At 32.5% G+C, this 21,587-nt stretch overlaps 2 protein-coding genes across 3 annotated transcripts; both read left to right on the top strand.

Annotated features, from left to right (window-relative positions):
* The first annotated feature begins 742 nt into the window (after window positions 1-742).
* On the top strand, window positions 743-2,208 carry LOC132745455 (C-type lectin mannose-binding isoform-like). Its single transcript, XM_060734388.1, has 2 exons — window positions 743-899; window positions 1,285-2,208. The coding sequence occupies exon 2, from the start codon at window positions 1,335-1,337 to the stop codon at window positions 2,127-2,129; it is 795 nt and encodes a 264-aa protein (XP_060590371.1). The 5' UTR covers window positions 743-899; window positions 1,285-1,334; the 3' UTR covers window positions 2,130-2,208.
* A 6,365-nt stretch (window positions 2,209-8,573) lies between these two features.
* Window positions 8,574-10,330, top strand: LOC132745454 (C-type lectin mannose-binding isoform-like). Of its 2 annotated transcripts, none has more exons than XM_060734386.1 (2): window positions 8,574-8,662; window positions 9,007-10,330. In XM_060734386.1, the coding sequence occupies exon 2, from the start codon at window positions 9,060-9,062 to the stop codon at window positions 9,849-9,851; it is 792 nt and encodes a 263-aa protein (XP_060590369.1). In that variant the 5' UTR covers window positions 8,574-8,662; window positions 9,007-9,059; the 3' UTR covers window positions 9,852-10,330. The 2 variants fall into 2 exon arrangements, with proteins under 2 accessions (XP_060590369.1, XP_060590370.1); XM_060734387.1 differs by having other exon boundaries at window positions 8,586-8,662; window positions 9,010-10,330.
* The last annotated feature ends 11,257 nt before the right edge of the window (window positions 10,331-21,587 follow it).

Raw genomic sequence — 21,587 nt, 5'->3', positions numbered from 1 at the left:
ATCTTCTAAAATAAAATTAATATTACATTTACATATTTTATTATTTATGGGAAAAGCAGCAACTTAAATCAGTATTATATACCTACCTGTGGTATGTGTTCTTTGATGTATGTCACATGTTTACATTGTAATAGAAACGTTGATCTTCAGCAAAACAATTAAAAAAGATCGGAATAAAAAAAGATCGGAATAAAACGTATTTTAAAATATGCAAAATGAAATGAACGACACAATGAGCCACCAAAAGTACTTATAATAACGACAATATAAATTGTCGTCACGCGTCTACAAATATTGAATTATTTCTTCAATATGTTTACTAAACTTTGTTTTAGTATGTTCTTATAACGAATTGAAACATTATGTGTTATCATTTTAAAGACACAGTAAGCCTCTATCTCTAACTCGATGCAAAACAGTAAACAAAAAGTATTAATAATAACAGAAATATATCTTACAGTAAAAGAAACATAGGGATCAACATTAAATGAATGCATCAATATAAGGACTATATCTGTTCCTCAACTCGGGCAAGGAATTGTTTTGCAATCGAGTTTAAATGAATATTGTAAATAACAGACACTGAAAACATTGTTATGTCTTATTCGAAAACGTTGTCAGCATTTATAAATAAACTGCATAAACTTCCTAAATCATGTTTCATATGTGTTTGTTGAAATGTTGTTTGTTTATGCAATCATTGCCACGTAGCCTACCCAATTTAACTTGTTTTTCTTTAAATCGGATATGTTAATAAATTTCCTTGTTACTCCTATATATTTCATCTTAAAACCTTTAAGTTACTGAATGTATCACCAGTCTTTGTTACTCCAGTAGGTAGTAGACAGGTGAAACAAAATTGACAGTAGGACAGAGTACTGCACGTTCAAGTCGTTAAGGTAAGATCCGTTTATTAACTATTTAGTTTTCATATAGTTAATAATTAAAAACTGACTAAAAAGTATTAAAAGCAATTTAAATTTAAATGACTAGAACAAATTTGAATAAACATGTTGTAAATATAGTTTGATGTTACAAAGGCCTTTGTATTGAAATTCATAGTGTATGAATTAAACTTGAGGATCGGTTTTTAAAGATTGTACAGGGACGAGTTCAAAGGGTAACGTCCGGAGAGCTTTAGATAAGCAATTGCTGGTATTTAATCAAAACTGAAAAACTCATCCATTTAAATATGATGAATTTTAATATTGCATGTGATCAGTACTTCTTACGAAAATTATAACGAAAATAAGTTTTATGCTGGATATTACGTTTGTCTTTCAGGAAAACTGACACCCCATTTCATATCTAAAGAAAGCATTTCGATAAAGATAATGAATGTCCCGATCGTGTATACGTTTCTGTTTGCAATACTTGCATTACGCGTATCGAGTTTAGAAAAATCAGCAAACAACAATATAAGTGGACAGACCCTGTATAACGTTGGCAAAAATTACAACATGACATTGCTAAGCATTTTTGGTAAGGCTATGAAGAACATAGAATCTGATGTTCGGGAAGTAGCAGAGGAAATGTGCCGTCAGCATCGTTGTAGTGAATGGTCAAAGTGGTCTGACTGTGATGCCAGCGCAGATACACAAAAACTTGTCGGTGTTCAAACAAGATCAAGGACATGCGGGGAAAACACTACCATGTGCGAGCGATATGGAATATCTAGAAGAGTTTTGGATTATAAGGTCTGTGAAAATGGATTTAGATGTCCTAAGGAATATATGTTCACAACAAATGGCTTTTGCTTAAAATACTACACAAGTCCGAAATCCTGGGATAACGCTGAAGCTGTTTGTCGATCTGATGGTGGTCATCTGGTGCATGTTGATTCAGAATTGAAAGCCAAGGACATAAACGAAACCTTTCTTGCACTTCCGCCAAGTATCAGTTGGTTGTGGATAGATGGTCGACGATCGGTTCAAGCAGGACCTTGGTCGTATGGGTACAAAGTAACACATCCAAATTTCACTTATTGGGGTGACAATGATCCTGATAATGGAGCAACTGAACTCTGTATGCTCTACCATAAAAGTGAAAAAACAAAATTTCTTTGGCGTTGGTTTGACTATCATTGTCATAACACATTTAACTTCATCTGCCAAATTCTTGCAGAGTAATCGTTTAATATTTGAATTCATATCCGGTTTTAGGAATTCTGCTGTATTCTTTTCTGTTTTTTTTTTATATTATAGGAAATGTTCTGTCTGTCTGTCTGTCTGTCTGTCCGTCCGTCCGTCCGTTCGTACGTCTGTCAGTCCGTCCGTTAGCGATTTGTTTTCCGGAGCATAACTTAAGTTCCATTTGACCCACAATGTTCAAACTTCCTAAGATGATTGTCCATCTTGGGTAGAATACCCCTATTGACTTTAGGCTCACAAAGTCAAGGTTATATTGATTCTGGGGTCATAAGGTCAAGGTCAAGGTCACTATTACCTTAATACTGATAACAGTTTCCGGAGCATAACTTAAGTTCCATTTGACCCACAATGTTCAAACTTCATAGGATGATTGTCCATCTTGGATAGAAGACCCCTATTGACTTTAGGGTCACAAGGTCAAGGTCACTTTTACCTTAATACTGAAAACAGTTTTTTCTGGAGCATAACTTAAGTTCTATTGGGCACACAATATTCAAACTTCAAAGGATTATTGTCCATGTTGGGTAAAAGACCCCTATTGATTTTGGGGTAAAAATGTCTAGGTCACTCTTACCTTAAAACTGAAAACAGTTTCCGGAGCATAACTTAAGTTCATATTTGACCCACAATGTTCAATCTTCATAGGATGATTGTGCATATTAGGTAGAAGACCCCTATTGATTTTGGAGTCACCAGGTCAAAGGTCAAAGTCAATATTACTTAAAAATTGAAAAAAAAATCCAGAGCATAAATAAAGTTCCGTTTGGCCCACAATATTCAAATTTCATAGGATGATTGTCCAAATTAGGTAGAATACCCCTATTGATTTTGGGGTCACAAGATCAATGGTTAGGTCACCTTTATTAACTTAGGTATTAATCAACCTACAGCTGTAAAATTTTATAAGATTAACAGCTAATTCCCATGTCTTATAAATGCTTCATCCTTAAAAAAAGTACTTTCGGGTATATAATGCTCCGCCTAGCTGTGCTCTTGTTTTGTTTCACATATTCTCAAAATCAATCTTTTCGGAATCATTCTAGACATAACTTAGTATTTTTGAACAATGACAAATTGTTTTACAGCACCTTTGAACATTATTGATGAAGACGTTTAAGTTGACTTTAGTGACGACGGCGTTCAAAAAAGCAACATCAGATGGATTAAACAAACATTTTGTTTTTTCTTGACGTATGTTTGAAAAATGAATTTAATTAAGAGGAAGTGCAGTGCACAAAAACAATAACACCATCTTCACTAATTACAAAATTATTTCCCTTTGTTACTTTTTCTTGTCCGGAGCATAACTTAAAAACTACTAGTTGGAATTCAAAACAATTTAATACAATGGTCAAACACAATAAGAGGAAGTGCAGTGCACAAGAACTATAACTCTAGCTAAAGTAGTTTAGAGTAAATGCCCTTTGTTACTTTTCCATTGTGTTTTATCCTGAGCATAACTTAAAAAAAACTCGTTGTAATTCAAAACAAATTCATACAATGGTCAGGCACATTGAGAGGAAGTGCAGTGCACAAGAACCATAACTCCATCTTGACTAATTCCAGAGTTATTTGTTTTTGTTAATTTCCCTTGTCCGGATCATGAAAACTACTTGTTGGAATTTAATGCAACTTCATACAATCGTCAGGCACATTAATAGAAAGTGCAGTGCACAAGAACCATAACACCATTTTGACAAATTACAGAGTTATTGCCCTTTGATACCTGTCATTGTCCGGAGCATAACTTTAAAAGTACTGGTTTGAAATAAAAACAACTTCATACAATGGTCAAGCACAATAAGATGAAGTGTAGTGCACAAGAACCATAACTCTGTCCAGAGTAAATATAGAGGTCATTGCCCTTTGTAACTTTTCCATTGCTTTTTTTCTTGACCAGAGCATAACTTGAAAACTACTAGTTGGAATTAAATACAGTTTCATACAATGGTCCATTTTCTTAAGAGAAAGCGCAGTGCACGCACAGAAACCATAACTCTTTATTGACTTATTTAAGAGTTTTTGCCCTTTGTTACTTTTTATTGTCCAGTGCATAACTTGAAAATTAATGGTTAAGATTATATGACACTTCATACAATGGTCAAGGGCAATGGGATAAAGTGCAGTGCACAAGAACCATAACTCAATTTGGATAAATTACAGTTATTGCTCTTGTTACTTTTTGTCCAGTGCATAACTTGAAAACAACTGGTTGAAATTCAATACAAATTCATACAATGGTCAAGCGCAATAAGAGGAAGTACAGCGTTTACTTATCATAACTCCATCTTCAGTATTTGTAGAGCTATTGCCTTTTGTTCCTTTTCCTCGTCCGGTGGTTTGCTAAAAGACTTATGTTTGGAATTCAATGCAACTTCATACAATGGTCAAGCGCAATGAGAGGAAATAAAGTGCTCAAGAAGCGTAACTCTTTCTGGACTTTTTATTTATTTCTTTGCAAGGTTTTTATTTCCAAAGCAGTCTTGTGTGGGTATTACTCATATTAAGTGATAGTTTTAGTTTAATAATGTCATGACAGTTTCTGTTCCAGTATACTATATATCAATTGTAAATTTATCCTAAGTACAAAATTAAAACGTGTTTTGAGCTGAAGAGTTTCTCTTCCCTTGTAGACAACGGGCATGTTTTATCTTGATCGACTTGTCGCACTTATAGAAGAACAGATGTTTACAAGGTTAGTATATCTGCCTTTCAAATGAAAAACCACTAGCTGTAATATATTTGCCATTTGTTTTGCAGCATGCACTATCCGATTAACGTAAGATTTTGAACTATCTTTTGTCACCATCTGGAGTGGTCCTTACAGTCAACATCGACTGGTCTGCTGTGCTCAATTCTGTTACCATTCATTGTAAATATATTGAAATAATACAATCATATTTTGACAAAACTCTTATATATACATTTATCTCAGTAAGTTAATTTCATGCGGCAAGCGTAAATTTAATGTGAGAGCATGATAAAAGAAAATCTGTGAAACGTATATATTAATATCGACACCTGAAATGTTTTTATGACATACCCCGTAGGGCTTTGTAATACTAATACTAAATATGTATTCCAGTCAAACCATTTCATTCTGCGTATTTCACTGCTTCATTTACAGATAAAGACTTGATTTAAAAGATCAAGAATGGAATTTGCATTACAACGCCTACAGGGAGTCAATGTTCACATATTTAGGGCATTTAAAGAATTGCCAACATAATTTAATGATACAAGGAATTAGCTGAAATACATAAACACAGACGTAGGAAACCGTGCATTTTATGTACATAAGAGGCAAAGAATAAATAACCGTTGTTGCCATATTAAAATCGTATTAAATAAAACGGTCTTATTTTCATACATTCCTTCCTAAGATAATACATTTGGATTTTTCATAATTATACCAACGTCCAAATAGTGATAAATAAAAACAATCTTGCGTTTGAGGGAAAAATCCATTTTGAAATAAATATTGATATTTTTGCGGTAAATTAAATAACAGTAGCGATGAAATATCTTGACCATTTTGTTTCTCGTCCTGTTATTAAATTAAGTAAACATACCTGTACAGACTCTCAACATTTGTAAATCTAGCGTGTACAAGACATCTAGTGTGGCCTGGAATCTTCAGGTATTATAGGTCAATGTTCTTTTGCAGTCCTGTCATTACACGCCAGGTAAGATAGACTTACACTTTTTATGTTGTGTCCTTTAACAGGAATTATTTACGGGCTTTATTTTTGGTATATTGGCAATATTTTCAGTTATTTAATAATTTATTACTTTACAAATTTATTTATTTATTTCACATGTTTCGACCTTGTTTTATTAATTTGTTCCTTTATTAGCTCAATTCACGTTATATTCATATTTTCATAGTTGCGGACTCGGTGGTCGCGGGATAAAAGTCTCCTACTTCAATACACTTGTCCCTACACGCTGTATATTTCAGCGACATTGGAATCGTCCATAAAAAAACTGTCCAGCTAACTTACGGAAAGAATGTGGTTCTACCAGGTGTCTTACATAATACACGATGGGGCACACGAGGTTTTCCTCCATCAGTAAAGCTTAAAAGTTATCATGTGACCTTAACAGTGTCGGTGTGAATTAAATACGACAAAACAAACAAAATTATTAATTTATTTATAGTAACTAATACAAGTTTTCTGCTTATTAGTAAATTTTGTCTTGATTACATGTATTTATTTTACTAAAGACTTCCTATTAAATCAAATAGCCGCGCAATTATCAGCATGCAGTGAACAAAACTCTTCCTGTTTATCACATGGTGCATCATACTAATAATAGTTTGTTTTTTCGTGTGACAGTGTTCCGTCTAAATCAAACCGTACATTACTCAAAAAGATGCACTTAGAATTGATGTATATTTCCTAAGTTATAGTCCGCATTCTAAATTACAGATTGTAAATAAAGATATAAGTTGGGAAACAAAGAAATGATCGATATCTTGAAACTATTCTGACGGACATGGTGCAAACGCTTAAAGTTGTGGGTGAAGTCGAATGTATAATGCATTGTGCTGGGTACGTTACTAAGCAAAGCGGCGACTGTGTCTAAGGCTGTCTAACTTTGTCGTATCAATGTTAGATAAAGGTTTATTTCTCCTTGTGATAGCTGAACATGTGTTTGCATAATGGTTGAACAAATTGTTGATTTCCTAAATCGAATCTCAAAACAATAAGATGATTGCTATGTTTTGGTTGGTGTGTTTTTCTTGTGTTTTTTTGTTGTTTTTTTTAATTTTATTTATTGGCTGCATTTTCATAGAGAGGTTTATGTATGTAATGCCGGCATGTAGTCTTGACTTTGTTATGAAAATTAAAAAAAGACGAAAATTAGATTTTAAAAATGTGACTAGGAAGATGTAAATTATCTGCGGTAATTTATGAAAATGTAAACACACTCGGTAACGAATAATCACCGGTAGCTTTATTACCATATTAATAGATGCCGGAAATAGGTCAACACTATTTAAAGGGCAATAAATATCTTGCAGGATATTGTGGGTCTGGCCAAGATTTTTTTTCTATGTTTAGAGCTGCTTATTCACTAGTTCTCTAATTGGAGACCTGTATTAACAATTAGCAGCTGTGCAAAAGATTAAAATATCAGCAGTTGCATCATTTGTATCAATGGTGCAACAATAAAATGCAATATTAGACAAATTAGAGCAAGTATACAGAAAAACAATAATATGATGAAAACAAGTCAACAGCAATAGTACAGACTAGAATATTCAGACTAAAAGCATTTTCTGAAGGTAAAATATAAACAATGAAGCAAATACAAACTTTGGACATTTTTTTTAAATGTCCGCATTCAGAAGAACGTTGACAAGTCACGGGAGAATGATGTTGAAGACATTTTTCAATAAATATGTTGATATTCATTTCATTTTCTTAAAAACAGCGTTTAACTGCATGATAAGATAAGCAATGCGTACACTTTTGTTTGCTTACATAAGATATTTTTTTGGTAATATCTGGTACTTTTGTTAATAATAAACTGTTGCTTATGCAAATGTTTGGATGCATCGTCACCTGTTATTGATTCTGATGTAATCTTACTTACTGACAAATCCAACCTGTGTGTTGAAGGGAGTATTTATTCTTGTTGTTCTCCTATTGTTTGAGTTACAATCTAAATCTATCAGACGGACTATAGTCAATATTTCTTTACTATTTATAAATATTATTCCAAATCAGATGTCATGGTGTTTTAATACATTTCAATACCTAGTAATACAGTATCAAACATTTATCATCTGTTTTTGTTTACATCTAAAACAACATGATAGAACTACTTTCAATTCGTATCAAGTCCGATGATATTATTGACAATAGCTGAGCTGTCCCATGTGTATATGTCTGTGAATAATTGTGGTACATGTATATGAAACAAACTGATCTGTTGCAAACTGTCAGAACTAAAACGTCAAATTACACGCATAATCAATAAAAGGGCACGTTGAGTCATTATAAGGGCTAACGATAACGGCATGATTATGATGACATGCCTTATAAACAATTATGAAATGGTATGTCATGTATGTCTTGACTCTATTCTAGCATTAAAAAAGAATATTGTTTAGGTATATGTCGGTCAACTCGGACAAGAACTTGTTTTGCAATCGAAATATGTATTGTAAACTCTATAAATGTAAACATAAATATTATGTTATATTCGAAAACGTTGTCAACATGTATAAGCAAATTGTATAAACTTCCTAAATTATGTTTCATAATGATGTGTTCGTTTAAATATTGTTTGTTTTTTGCAATCATATTCACGTAGCCCACCCTATTTTTCTCTTCTATGTTTTAATCAGATATGTGAAAAAATTTCCTTCTTATTCCTATTTGTTTATCTTAAAACTTACTGAATGTATCACCAATCTTTGTTACCCCAGTAGGCAGTAGTCAGATGACAACGACTTTGACAGTAGCAAAAACAAAATACTGAACGTTCAAATCATAAAGGTAAGGACAGTTTAAGTACTATTATGTTTGCGTATGGATGAATACATTAAAAACAAACATGACTTAATGTTTTTTATCAGGAACGTTTTATTGAAATATAAGTTTGAATGAAATGTAAGTTTGAATGAAATGTACATTTAAACATATATCAAAGTTATATTGCATTTTATTGAAATTCGTGGTGTTTGCGTCAAATTATAGAATACTACGCAACGCCGTAAATGAATGTGTTTCAGGATCGCTTTGATTGATTCTTTGACGCATTCCAAAGGGTTTCGAATAAGCAATGTATGTGTATAACATAAGAACAACATATTTTAAGGTCTATTACGTTTATCTTTCAGAAGAAAAGGGAGACCCCATTTACCAACGGAGAGATAGTACTGGGAACAAAAAAATGAATGTCCCTATCGTATATACGTTTTTGTTTGCAATGCTGTCATTACGCGTTTCGAGTGTTGAAAATTCAGCAAACGACAAAATAAGTGGACAGACCTTATATAACGTTGGCAAAACTTACAACATATCATTGCTAAGCATTATTGGTAAAGCTATAAAGAACATAGAATCTGATGTTCGGGAAGTAGCAGAGGAAATGTGCCGTCAGCATCGTTGTAGTGAATGGACAAAGTGGTCTGATTGTGATGTCAGCTCAGATAAACAAAGACTTGTCGGTGTTCAAACCAGATCACGGACATGCGGAGAAAACAATACCATGTGCGAGCGATATGGATTATCTAGCACAGTTCTGGATTATAAGGTATGTGAAAGTGGATTAAGATGTCCTGAGGAATATAAGTTCACAACGAATGGCTTTTGCTTAAAATACTACACAAGTCCAAAGTCCTGGAATAACGCTGAAGCCGTTTGTCGATCTGATGGTGGTCATCTGGTGCATGTTGATTCAGAATGGAAAGCCAAGGACATAAACGTAACCTTTGTTGCACTGTTGTCAAGTACCAGTTCGGTATGGATAGATGGTCGACGATCTGTTCAAGCAGGACCATGGTCGTATGGATACAAAGCATCAGATCCAAAGTTTACTTACTGGGGTGACAATGATCCTGATAATGGAGCAACTGATCTCTGTATGCTGTACCACAAAACTGAAAAAACAAAATTTCTTTGGCGTTGGTTTGACTATCCATGCAATAAACAATTTCATTTTATCTGCCAGATTCTTGCATAATTATCGTTACATATTTGTTTGAATTTATATGCGGCTAGTGACTAAATTAAACACAAATAATATAGAAATAATTGATTTAACGAATTCTGCAATCAGAATCTAATGGTTGAAACAAACATTAAATCTTTACAAAAAGGATGAAGGAACAAATATAACAATAACAAAACAAGCTAAGTGTATATATTTTTTTACATTTTGTTGTAATTCAAGATGAATCTGAAACATCCTTATAAGCAAACGTTGTCGTTTCATTAAAGCTTTTTAAACACCATCGTTTATATAACCTCTATAAAGATCTTATCATCAATTTAAAAAAATATGTCTTTAAAATTAATATTATCCGCCGTATTAGCCGTGTTTATCACAAAACAATATCATGATATTTATTTTTCAGGGACAGGAAAAAACTATATAAGACAATTATATAAATATATGAATATAGATATAGTTATTATAATATACAATTCTGCAATAAATCACCATATATTTTCCGTTTGCATTTACTACATGTTTATTTTAACAAATTAAATGAAACAAAAAATAAAGTTTCCTTTTTAAAAGGAAAGGCTTGCACAGTTGTGCCTTCATCCCAACCTTTTAAAATTGTTGTTTTTTTTTTGGGGGGGGGTCAATTTATTATCAAAAAGGGTTTATTTAGTTTTTTTGGTTTTTTTTGGAAAACCGAATATTTTTTTGTCAAAACGATTTAGATCTATTCTCTATTGTATAAAACTAATAAAGAAAATGATCAATCGTAAAAATATTAACGTGATACTGAAGGAAAACAAGTGTGCACATCTCATTTCCCCATTTTCGCAGCGAAATCATTCCTTTGCTTTATAGACAAGTAAATGCACTAAAATACTTCGTTACGTGGTACCGTGGTACCAATATATTAATAAGCATGTATCAACTATGATCGTGGCAAGGTTAATGATATGCATGGGCTATTTTTAGATTACCTCACCAAGAAGTTGAATTGCGTTCAGTAGATCTAAATATAACTCGATCATGCGTGATAACCCTTTGAAGACGGAATAATACTACAGTCACCATTCTCTATTGTAAAAAACTAATACAGACAAAAAAACAATTATAAAAGAAACTAACTTTTGCGTCTTGAAAAACAAATGAAACGGAACAATTTCGTTTATAATTTATTACGGTTTAAACCGATAAATCAAGTAAAAATAGAAATCCTATTTATATAAACAAACGGGGATTACCGAAGTAACTAAAATAGCTTAGATTTCCGCAGTATGACGGAATCGCCCGAATTGTTACGGTTGCAATCGGAACTACATCGGCTATTATCATTAATCCGAAGACTGACGGAAAAGGCCGAAAAGTTGCGATTGGCACAATTGCATCTGGTTTCCCGTTCAATCATGCACCAACAGATGTAAGCAGGAAACCACCTAACCGGAACAAGTTTTCCATATGAAATGGCTTGCAGCCGTGGCTGCAAGCCAAAAACATATACTCTTACAATATTTTGTCTTGGGTTTTTTCACTGACAAAAGCAAAGAAATTGATTGAACGTTACATATCGAAGTTTACAAATGTGCAAAAGACCTTTCGGCCAGTGTGGAAAAATCAAATAAACAATTGTTTAGGAAAGTGTGTAATAAATGCAAGGGCAAAATAAGTCATATTATGGACAAATCATGAAAGGATGATTATGAAGTCATTCTGCATCTAAATGTATGAAACCATTTGCCAACTATATGCATTAAAATATACTCTTTTTATTTAAATAACAGATTTTTAACAATAGTTAAATTGAAACATCCTGGAAATGAATGAAACTCTCAGGACTTGAACACAAACATTCTACTGTAGAAAGAATGGAAATCTCTTCAAAGTTTCTAAAAAGCAATTGCAGCATTTATATCTATGGTGCAACGCAAAGATTTTTTTTAATGATTATACGAGAAATTGTAGCAATTATAAAGTAGTAGCAATTCTACAGCAAATAAATATTAATATGGTACAATGTATTATGATAACAGCACATCCTTGTTAAATATTTGGACAAGAAGATTTATTGGTTTCTGCTACAGCTCCGTTCTTGGTTATTATTCAAGTTTTCCTTTATACAGAAATATAACGGTCTGCTAACATGCGGTAGAGAATTCTAAAAAAGGTCTTAAGACGTCAAAATGACAAGCCCATCATTTTTTGTTTTTTACATATAATGTAAAAGGTTAGTTTACCTGTTTACAGAAATGTCAAAGGAATGTTTAAGTTTCAATAAGAAAATCTGCTGTCACATATGCATGTAACAGCATGTACATGTTTCAGTTAACAATCCACAATTTTGCAATGTATAATTTACAAATTTAAATCATTTTAGAAAAAGGACATGGAAAAACAACTGCTTTCATTTGAATGCAGCCCTTTCTTGTTAATCTTAGTTGTCATATTTTATTTCAATAATTTAAAGCTTTTAAACAAAGATTCAAATACTTATTACTAACATGTGACTTTCCTACATGAACATTTGACTGAATTGGCTTCTTTATGTATATTCTAAATCTAGATTGGGGCCAAAAAATTCATAAAATCAAGTTTATTGGAAACAACGGTTGCAAATAGAAAATTAAATTAAATTTTGATAAAAAGCGCAAGTTGTACTAGACGCAAGAAATTAATTTTGGAGCACAAGGCCACCACAACATGATTTCAAACGAAACAGATTTTCTGCCAGTCTCTGAAATGTTGATCCTCCCGCTTTCTGTGCCACTTTGAGTAAGATAGGTACCTAATAATTAAATTTGTCATGTATTAGACTATATTTATAGCTGAATTATATAGAATACTAAAATGCTGCGCATATGTTATATCTTAATAACCAAACATTTTTTAGTTTTATGCAACGTCAATCCCAAGAAGTATATTTATACACAGCTGTATTGGTCATAGTCGTTTGAAAAAAAACATGTAATGCACGGATAGTTTAAAAATAAGTGATACATCTGGTCATATGTTTAATTGATTTTTCGTAATGCCTAAATATAAATGTTTTGCATGATTTGCCCATGCACCGTCTTAGTAAATGTTTTATCTGTAATTTAATAGTCTAAATCAAATAGTCTATACATATTCAAAGTGATAAGAGATGGACGCATAAATGTTCAATACAGCCACATTTTGAACGTGCCAGGGTTATCGCAGAAGTAAAAAAACTTTTATTTTACCTACTTTATTTACAGTCACTCGGGTCAGTTGCTTTGCTTGAATATAGTTTAATATGAATACCATCTTTCAAAACCCTCTGCATCAAAATTCCTTTTCCTACTTAAAAAGTGAAGCGTTTCCAAAATATCATGTCTGACGGGCGGCGCTTGCAATATTATATGACGTTACAAAGACGTAATAACGGCACGTTTTTGCGCGCAAAAAAATAGTCGGCATAAAACGTGACGTTACAATCTCACTTCCTGTTTGTAAAGACTCCATAGCATTATCAGTAGCTGAGAAACAGCGCTATTTATCAAGTCAAGCTACGGGCGGTAAATCAGTTCTGCCATGCGCTCGGGAAAACATCAACATATATCTATAAATTGGTTCAGGAGGCAGGCAATATAAATGATGCCTTCAATTAGTGTTTAGATGGCATAAATAGTTTTGGGAAGGTCGAAATTCTATAGAAGACAAATAGAGAGACGGTCGCCCTTCCTGTCTGCGATTGTCACTCGTAAAGCAGATGAGAAAACAGAAGGCCATAGAACATAGGTTTACAGTTGGAAGATTAGCCATTAAACTCTTTCATGTCTTTAAGGATACGTCTAAGGATACAGTTTATCGAACATGATCTGAACATAGGCAAGGTGAGCACTAGATGGGTTGGTTCTCCGATTTCTAACTGACGACCAAAAGATGCAGCGCGTGACGTTATTGTCGGAATGTCTAGACCTTCACGAGGACAGGATAGTCACCCATCTGACATTATGACCCAGAAACAAAGGCCAACTCGTCTTTTTGGTAAACACCAGGTGCACTAGCGCCAAAGAAGGTTAGGGTGTCACAATCCGGTGGTATGCACTTATGTGTCTTCTTTCAGGACGGACAGGGGATGATACTGATCGACCGGTTGCCCGAGGGCGTACCTTAAAGCTGATTACTATTTCAAAGTAATTACTTTATATTGATTAACGTTTTAACTTACATTTAGAGTTTAATTAAATAGTTATACTACGACATGGTATCAATAATTAAAAACGACCTGCAAACGTGTTGCAATTCGCTAAAATGTGGTTATTTTATCTAAGCTGGTGCGTCGTGATCTTGTTCATGCGCTGAGTAAAAGTGTGATGACCAAGACAACGCCATTCCTCATATGACGAATTCCTCTCAGTTAAAGATTGATGGCATGCGGTTTTAAAGAATCAGCCATCTGCCCTACAGTCCCGACCTCGTCCCAATGGATTTTAGTGTGTTCCCAGTAGTGAAGTCCCGTATGCATAGCTTTCATTTCAGCAGTGGGGAGGAGTTGAAACAGAAACATTTGTTAAAGACTTTTATAAGGACACATTTAACAATGTGTCGCACTTTACATGGCGTGTGTTCGCACTGGCTGAAACTACGTAGAGCAGGTGCTGTAGGCGACGTCATTTATCACATTTTGTACGCCGGGCTTCAGTCAGTGATGTGTATATTGAGTATGAAGATCTACTAATATTCCATGTATTTCTACGAACATTTTGAAATAATATAAAATATGTTACTTAAGCAATGTGTTTTTATTTTTATTTTTATTTTCAACGGTTGTCTCTTTTATCTGCGACAACCCTCGGATGTGATTAAAAATTTGATGGTATCATAAATCTGTTGTGCCGCATTGGCAATATATTGATATATAAAAATGTAATTAATCGTCATTCAAAGATTAAGCAAAGTGAGATTACTTCTGGTCGTGATTTTCTGACAGTCCTTTTCCAGATTAGTTGCCTGTTTACATTAAATCTAGTCTTTTTGTGTATGATCAAAGGTGTTAGATTTATACTTGAAAACATAATTACAACGGGTAAAGGTCAATTGACAGTCCGAGTTATAATACCGAGTCATCAATCGAAAATCGAACTAAAGTCATCTTAAATTTGTAATTATTTCTCAACTGTGCAATATTACAATGTCAACAATTATAGAGCTTGGCATAAGTTACTTATCTTACATGGCATTGGGACATTGCAAAAATGAGTTGGCCCCGGTGAACGTATTGGACACACTATATTTGTACTCATCAAATTCTGAACCACACTATTGTTAGTACAGATAATAACACATCTTTCCATGGCATTCATTTTGTACTTACTGGACAGCTAAATAATTTAAACACATTTTACACTGTGCCTTACATGAATGTTTTTGGTGTTTTTTTATAGTAATATTTCAATGTTTTAAATTGGTTTGTTCTCTTGTAATTCCCAGAAAGTAGCTCGATATGAAAAGGTATGAATATACTTCATGTAGCAGTCATGTACCAATTCTAAATAATAAACTAAAATTAATAATAAGAGCAAACTTCCTATTCTGATTATTCTATCAACGGCAAAGTAGTATCATGTAATGGAAAGAGGGCACTCTTAATCATATTGCGCATAATGCACAATGATGCGCATGTGAAAAAATTGAAATTAAAGGGGAGGCGTTATGACACGGAAAGACCATATGGTCCCTTCTAGTACTCATTTTATATCGTGGTTGGTTGGATACGTTTTTGCCGTAAGGACACTTACCTATGACTGTGTCAGGAATCCGATACCATGTGTTATATTGATATATATATGTACAGTGCTGACACGCTAGAAATGGTTTATTCTAATGTCATTATATTTTAATTAAACAATATTCATGTATAAACTTTTAATAAGCAAAGCCTTAATTTTAAGCATGAAGATAGTAGATATTAAAGGAATCAGAGCCGTTACCAAATATAACCGAAATAGAACAATGCACGTGTGATCTCGCTTTCATGTATAAAAGGTGGCTATTAAAGTTTTGGTAGCCAGACTTTTAACCGCACAACACCAATCGTCTCTAAAGAAAAAAAGATTCATAACGAAGGTAAAAAATGGACTTTTTTTCTGACAATGCAATGCAAGACCTGTTATACTGATGCCTTTTGTCGAATGCAAATCACTTTCTCTATAGATTGAGACGACGTATATACGCATGGTTTCATGATACTAAGTCTCGGAGAACTACTAGCATGAAATGAAATTAGACATTTGTACAGTCCAATATTTGTATACAGATATAAAACAACATTGTTTTTCCTTTTGATGAAAATGTAAATGAAAATGTTAAGTAACAAATCAAGAAATTTACAATAGATCTGGAAGTGTAAAGCTCACGTGTGTTCTTATGTACTTATTTAGGACTATATTTATTGAGGACTCGCAAAACAATTGGTGTTATTATTATTTAGTTTATATAAATATAATTTGGCTTTTGGAAAACCAATGTGGAAGCTATCTCTTATAAAATAATGTACATGTTGATTTAATGTAACATTTTGATATGAGCTTAGAAAAACAAGATTATTTAAGAATTTTTTATTCGTAATATTATTTGTTAGATGCATCTTTGAACAACCTTGAAAGTTTGTATTACGATTTTCACAGAAATATGTCATACAATAATTCAATGTAAATAACACTAAATTTGAAGCAGGATTAGCAAAAAGTTTATAAGTCACATCTACTTGTTAGTATTTTATAAAATTTCCAAAATTGAATTGTATAAAACAAAGGCAAATAAAAGGTAATTTATGGGACTTTTTTCCAACTCAATCTGCGTTAATTTGATTATGCTATGAAATTGTCAAAATTTATTTGCAACAATATAATTATTTTAACAGAGGCATAAAGTATAAGTCAATTTTACAAAAAATATGATTTTGCTTTAGGGAATCACCTGACATATGAACCATGCATGACTTGTGCAAGCATAATCATTCATGCGCCAAGCTGAGCCTCCCTTGTAAGACATATAGAAATAAAGCATACACAAATCCTGAGGACCATTCGTTGGCTCATTATCCCCCCAGGCTTTGAAATTTTGATTCTCCGTCTCGTATCCGAATTTCCATGAACCACCTTGCTTTGCCCTAAGACCATCTATCCACCAAAATCCCCGATTTAGCCCGTATTTTTCAGCAAGGAACTTATTGACATCTTTCATTGTTCTTTCGGAATTTATTTGTACGAGATGTCCATTCTCTTTTCGACACTTAGTTTCGGCACCATTGCGACTTAAAGCTCTCTTATGCATGCTAAGACAAAGCCCGCTCTCGGTTTTTGTGAATCCATTTGGACAGTTTTTATGCATTTTTGTCTTGCAAATTTTAAATTCATATTCTGTTTTCAGTAAGTTGTCTCGATTACAAAGAACCGTTTTGAATCCGCACTCCCTACTGCGTTTACGACTCCCAAACCCATAAAGCGCCACGTCGCATTTTGACCATACAGCCCAATCAGTGCAATTATGTAGTCGACAAAGCTCTTGGATCACTTTAGATCTAATCGTACTTTTAATTTTAGATTCTAGGTTCAGTATTGTCTTCCCAATCATTTGTAGTTCGGAAGATCCTATTTTATTGCCCATTTCAACCAGGAACTGGCCACCAAACGTTTCATGTCCATCAGGATTTATTGTTGATTCAATAAAAGGGATCTGCGTGCAAAGAAGTAATACCCCTAGGGATGTCGTTAAAAACATTTGCATGATTAAGGCGTGGCAGACAATAAGTCTATTTTCCTCTGAAAAGAAAAACGAAGAAAACATATTCTCGTCGTCAAAGGCATCCAGAACAAAAATATTGATAACGGTTGTACAGAAGGATTCTATAGGAAGTCTAGACAATCGTTTAAAATGACTTTATGCCCATCCGAGTGTTAATGGTGTGTGCACAGGTACAAGTCAAATTTCTATACTTGTATTCAGTTTGATATTTTACTATAAAAGAATAATTCATAATCTGTGAGACGGTAACCTCTATTTTTTTTAAAAGAGTGGGGCAGTCTTGTAACATTTTAATGTACCTTTATTTACGTTTTATGTATTTTATATCAGATATAATAAGCATTATCACACTTTTTGTAAATTTTTATCAGTATTTTATTTAGTTTTGCACAGAAATTAATAACATGGTGCATAAATGTAATGTAATATTTTTATAACTAATTACAACATCCACGAACGTTATAAAATTTAATTTATATTCATATTGACCGATGTATATGTAAGAACTGGAATGCAACTTTCCGTGCATCCGATAAGAAAATGCATATATTATATTGAATTGCAAAAGTAAGTTTTCGATAATTTCAAAATTGAAACATTAACAACATGATGAACATCATTTCCATGTATACAATTACAAATGATTAAAATAAAAAGCCAATTTGGAAATATTAAATCAATTTTATGTTAAAAATGTTTGGGATATAAACATAGCTCTACGCTGTCATTTATGTCCATCGTACATACAGCAGGTACCTTACATTGAAAACGTTGAGACACCGCAACCCGTAACTCGAGCTTATGAGCTAATAAGACCAACCCGATTGCCTATGCGCTGTTTGTGTTACTCAATACACGTAACAATACAAATATTTTTTTTTCATTTTATTAACTTTCTATTGAGAATTGCCCGTAGATTATTTTACACATTTCATCAATTAATATAGGATGTTTGTGTTTTTTTTTCTTTCTATAAATAACTTTTTTGGACATTACAACTTAAAAGATTTCCCCTTAAATTGTGTGTACTGGTTGAATTTAGAAGAAATAAGCCGGCAAGACACCAGTGAAAGTATGAAAAATGTGTTTTACTGCAGAGAAAAGTTTTTTTGTTTTTTTTCACAGTGAAAATACGGCAAATACGGAAAATGAATCTACGTATTTTATTTCATTAATATTGCTCAATATTTTATTTATAAGTATATAATGAACGTGTATATCATTTTTGTATTTAAATTAAGGCTATGAAATATCAAAACTTAAAGGAATGAGTTAGAATTTATGTTCTCCACAAGATTTTAAGTGCTTTGATGATGATAATTACAGAGCAGTTTTTTTTTTAATCTTAATACATTGATATTTTACCAAAACATTAATTTAGAAAAAAAATGTATTATAAATTCCTTTTGTATTGATGAAGTATTAGAATAAATATTTGTATTGTTATGCAAAGCATTTCAAGTTTATTTTAAAAGGGCTTACCTCTTTGTTGATATACCTCCTTTTAAAGCTGAAACTAAGTTCTTCTGGTTAAACGTAACTTGTTGTGGTCCTTTATATAGCACATACGTCCTTGTCATATTCCTAATGAAGTACAAGTAGGACACCGAATCGATGGCTGAAACATCCTGGTTCGAAATTTTGCGAATATGCATTTTTGCGTAAATATTAACAATTTTCTTATGTATATTTAAATTGCTAATTTTCCACGTAAACGGTCATCTTATTTTCTTTAAATGGTAATTGGGGGTTAGGAATGGTGTAAAATACGTATCAGGTTCGATCTTGATTTTGTTCCTATTGTTTTTCAATACATTGATTAAAAGAATTAATTTGACTGTTTCCTTTTGCCTTTAGTTATAAATTGTTTTATTTAAAATAATCAATTACACAGTTTAGTGACGGTATATTTTTTCTATACGTTTACATATTTTACGTTTGTCATTTAGTTTAATCATGAATTAATTAAACTGATTTTATAATGTTATCATGCACTAAATATTTTTTAATACTTTCAGATTAATTTATTAATTTATTAAATTTCAAATTATATTGTCTTTGCATGGTGTTACTTATTTTTTTTGTTGTTGTTGTTGTTTTATATAACATGAGGACATTTGCACCATATATTTTATGTCCTAGTTAGAGTTCTTAAACAAAGAATAACTGATGAAGGGGATTTTTTTAAAACCGTAAAAAACTTCCTTTTGCATTTTGTAACATAATTACTCCAACAGTCGTAATGGTTATGCTGAACTGAAGTGTAACAAAGGATAATCATATGTATTCATGTTACTTATAGAATGACCATAGTGAATTTAATGATTACGCTTTAGCTAACGAAAATTAAGTAATATTTTGAAATAGTTATATCATAAAACATAAAATTTATTACTACTTCATGACGATGTAAGCTTTTTGTTTATTAGACATAAATGCGAAAACATATATCTGTTGACAAGTTAAACAAAAATTACTCTTTCTGTCATACGAATTATTTACCTTGTTTCAATATGTAACAATGCTTTTTAACAAGTCTAAAATAATGTTTGCCTCATCTTTTGTATTAATTGAAAAGAGAACCGATTACAAAGCTTAAGAATTTGTAAAACATCCTGTCGAAATATTTCGGGGTCATGTTCTAAAGTCTGTTCATTATGACGAGAGTACATTTTGCATTAGAAATATGAATAATAACCTTTAACTATGGTGGCTGATTTGTGCCGTATATGTTTTCGCTCCACGACCCAGCCAAGCAAAAATTCAAAAAATTTAAAATTTAAAAGTTAAAATGGCGGGGGCGCGATGCGAAAATGCAAATAAGCGGCAGTGCGGGGCGAAAAGTCGAGTTTTAATTGTAAAACGGTGGAACCGCGAAGCGAAATATTTATTGTTATTTTACACTTATTAGCGTGCTATTGTTCGCGCACCTGCCAAATTATTCTTCTAAAGCTCGACTTCACCTCGCTGCCCAAATTAGCACCACTCTGTCCTAATATCAAAGTAATAACTCCACCTACCGTACATTTGTTAATCCAATAATTCAGCGTCAAAATCTTGACATGTTATCATTAAAACTCCGTATTGACGGAATCTTTATTATACACTGTTGGAGGCGATTCAACTGTATGACGTCCCTCCACGTGCGATGTTATTAAGTTCCATTTGAAAAGTAGGGATCAAACTTTTATCAGCAAGATCCACTTGACCGAATTGAAACATAATTGTAAAAACAAAATGCATTAATTTTACCTATCGATTACATCAATTACATACTGATCAGGCTTAACGAACATGAAAAGCAAGTTTTAAAATTTCAAAGCATACATTAAAATTAAAAAGGAAATTAAAATTAAATGTTATGTTATCAAAGCTCGTGCATTGAATCAGAATAGGAAACCATGACAGTACAAAATGACAAAATGCGCCAAAATGTGTAAGATGCAGGTAATGTAAATGGACGAAAATAGTTGTTGGCCCCACTAGAAAAAACTTGTTATATATTTATATTGATCTGGTGGAATCATTATAAAGTAAATCCTCGATTTTGAGTACACGATACGGCAAAGAAATCTTCTGGACTTATATTTCTTTTTCGGAAATATTATTTACGCTTAAAACAAAATACATAAACTGGAACCAGGTCTTATTTTTCTTATACTTTCAATTTCACTGTCGCATTTAGAAATGATGGCGCTCTAGACCCTTCTTCAAACTATATAAGAAAGGATTGAATAAAACTAATGAATAAATGTGCATGAATGAATTAATAAACGAACGGACGTTATGACTAGCATTCAAATTGACGAATATCCGAACCAAAACATTAGTGAAAATAATATAAACAGTTTGCAGTATTGAAACCTATAGGCTCATGTTTTATAATGACAATATCATATAAAGTATTTAATTTTAATTTCAGAGTCTAATTTTTGCACAGTATTTAAAGATAATAACCAAAAAAAAGAAAGAACAGATTGAATAGAT

Source organism: Ruditapes philippinarum, unplaced genomic scaffold, assembly GCF_026571515.1.
Source record: "Ruditapes philippinarum isolate M1 unplaced genomic scaffold, ASM2657151v2 ctg228_1_1_1_1, whole genome shotgun sequence".
Classification (NCBI taxonomy): domain Eukaryota; kingdom Metazoa; phylum Mollusca; class Bivalvia; order Venerida; family Veneridae; genus Ruditapes; species Ruditapes philippinarum.
The sequence above is the reverse complement of the archived record's forward strand: the minus strand, read 5'-3'. Positions and strand labels throughout refer to the sequence as shown.

Excerpts from the sequence above, each read along its gene's own strand:
- LOC132745455 (XM_060734388.1), top strand. The coding sequence starts at position 1,335 with ATGAATGTCCCGATCGTGTATACGTTTCTGTTTGCAATACTTGCATTA.
- LOC132745454 (XM_060734386.1), top strand. The coding sequence starts at position 9,060 with ATGAATGTCCCTATCGTATATACGTTTTTGTTTGCAATGCTGTCATTA.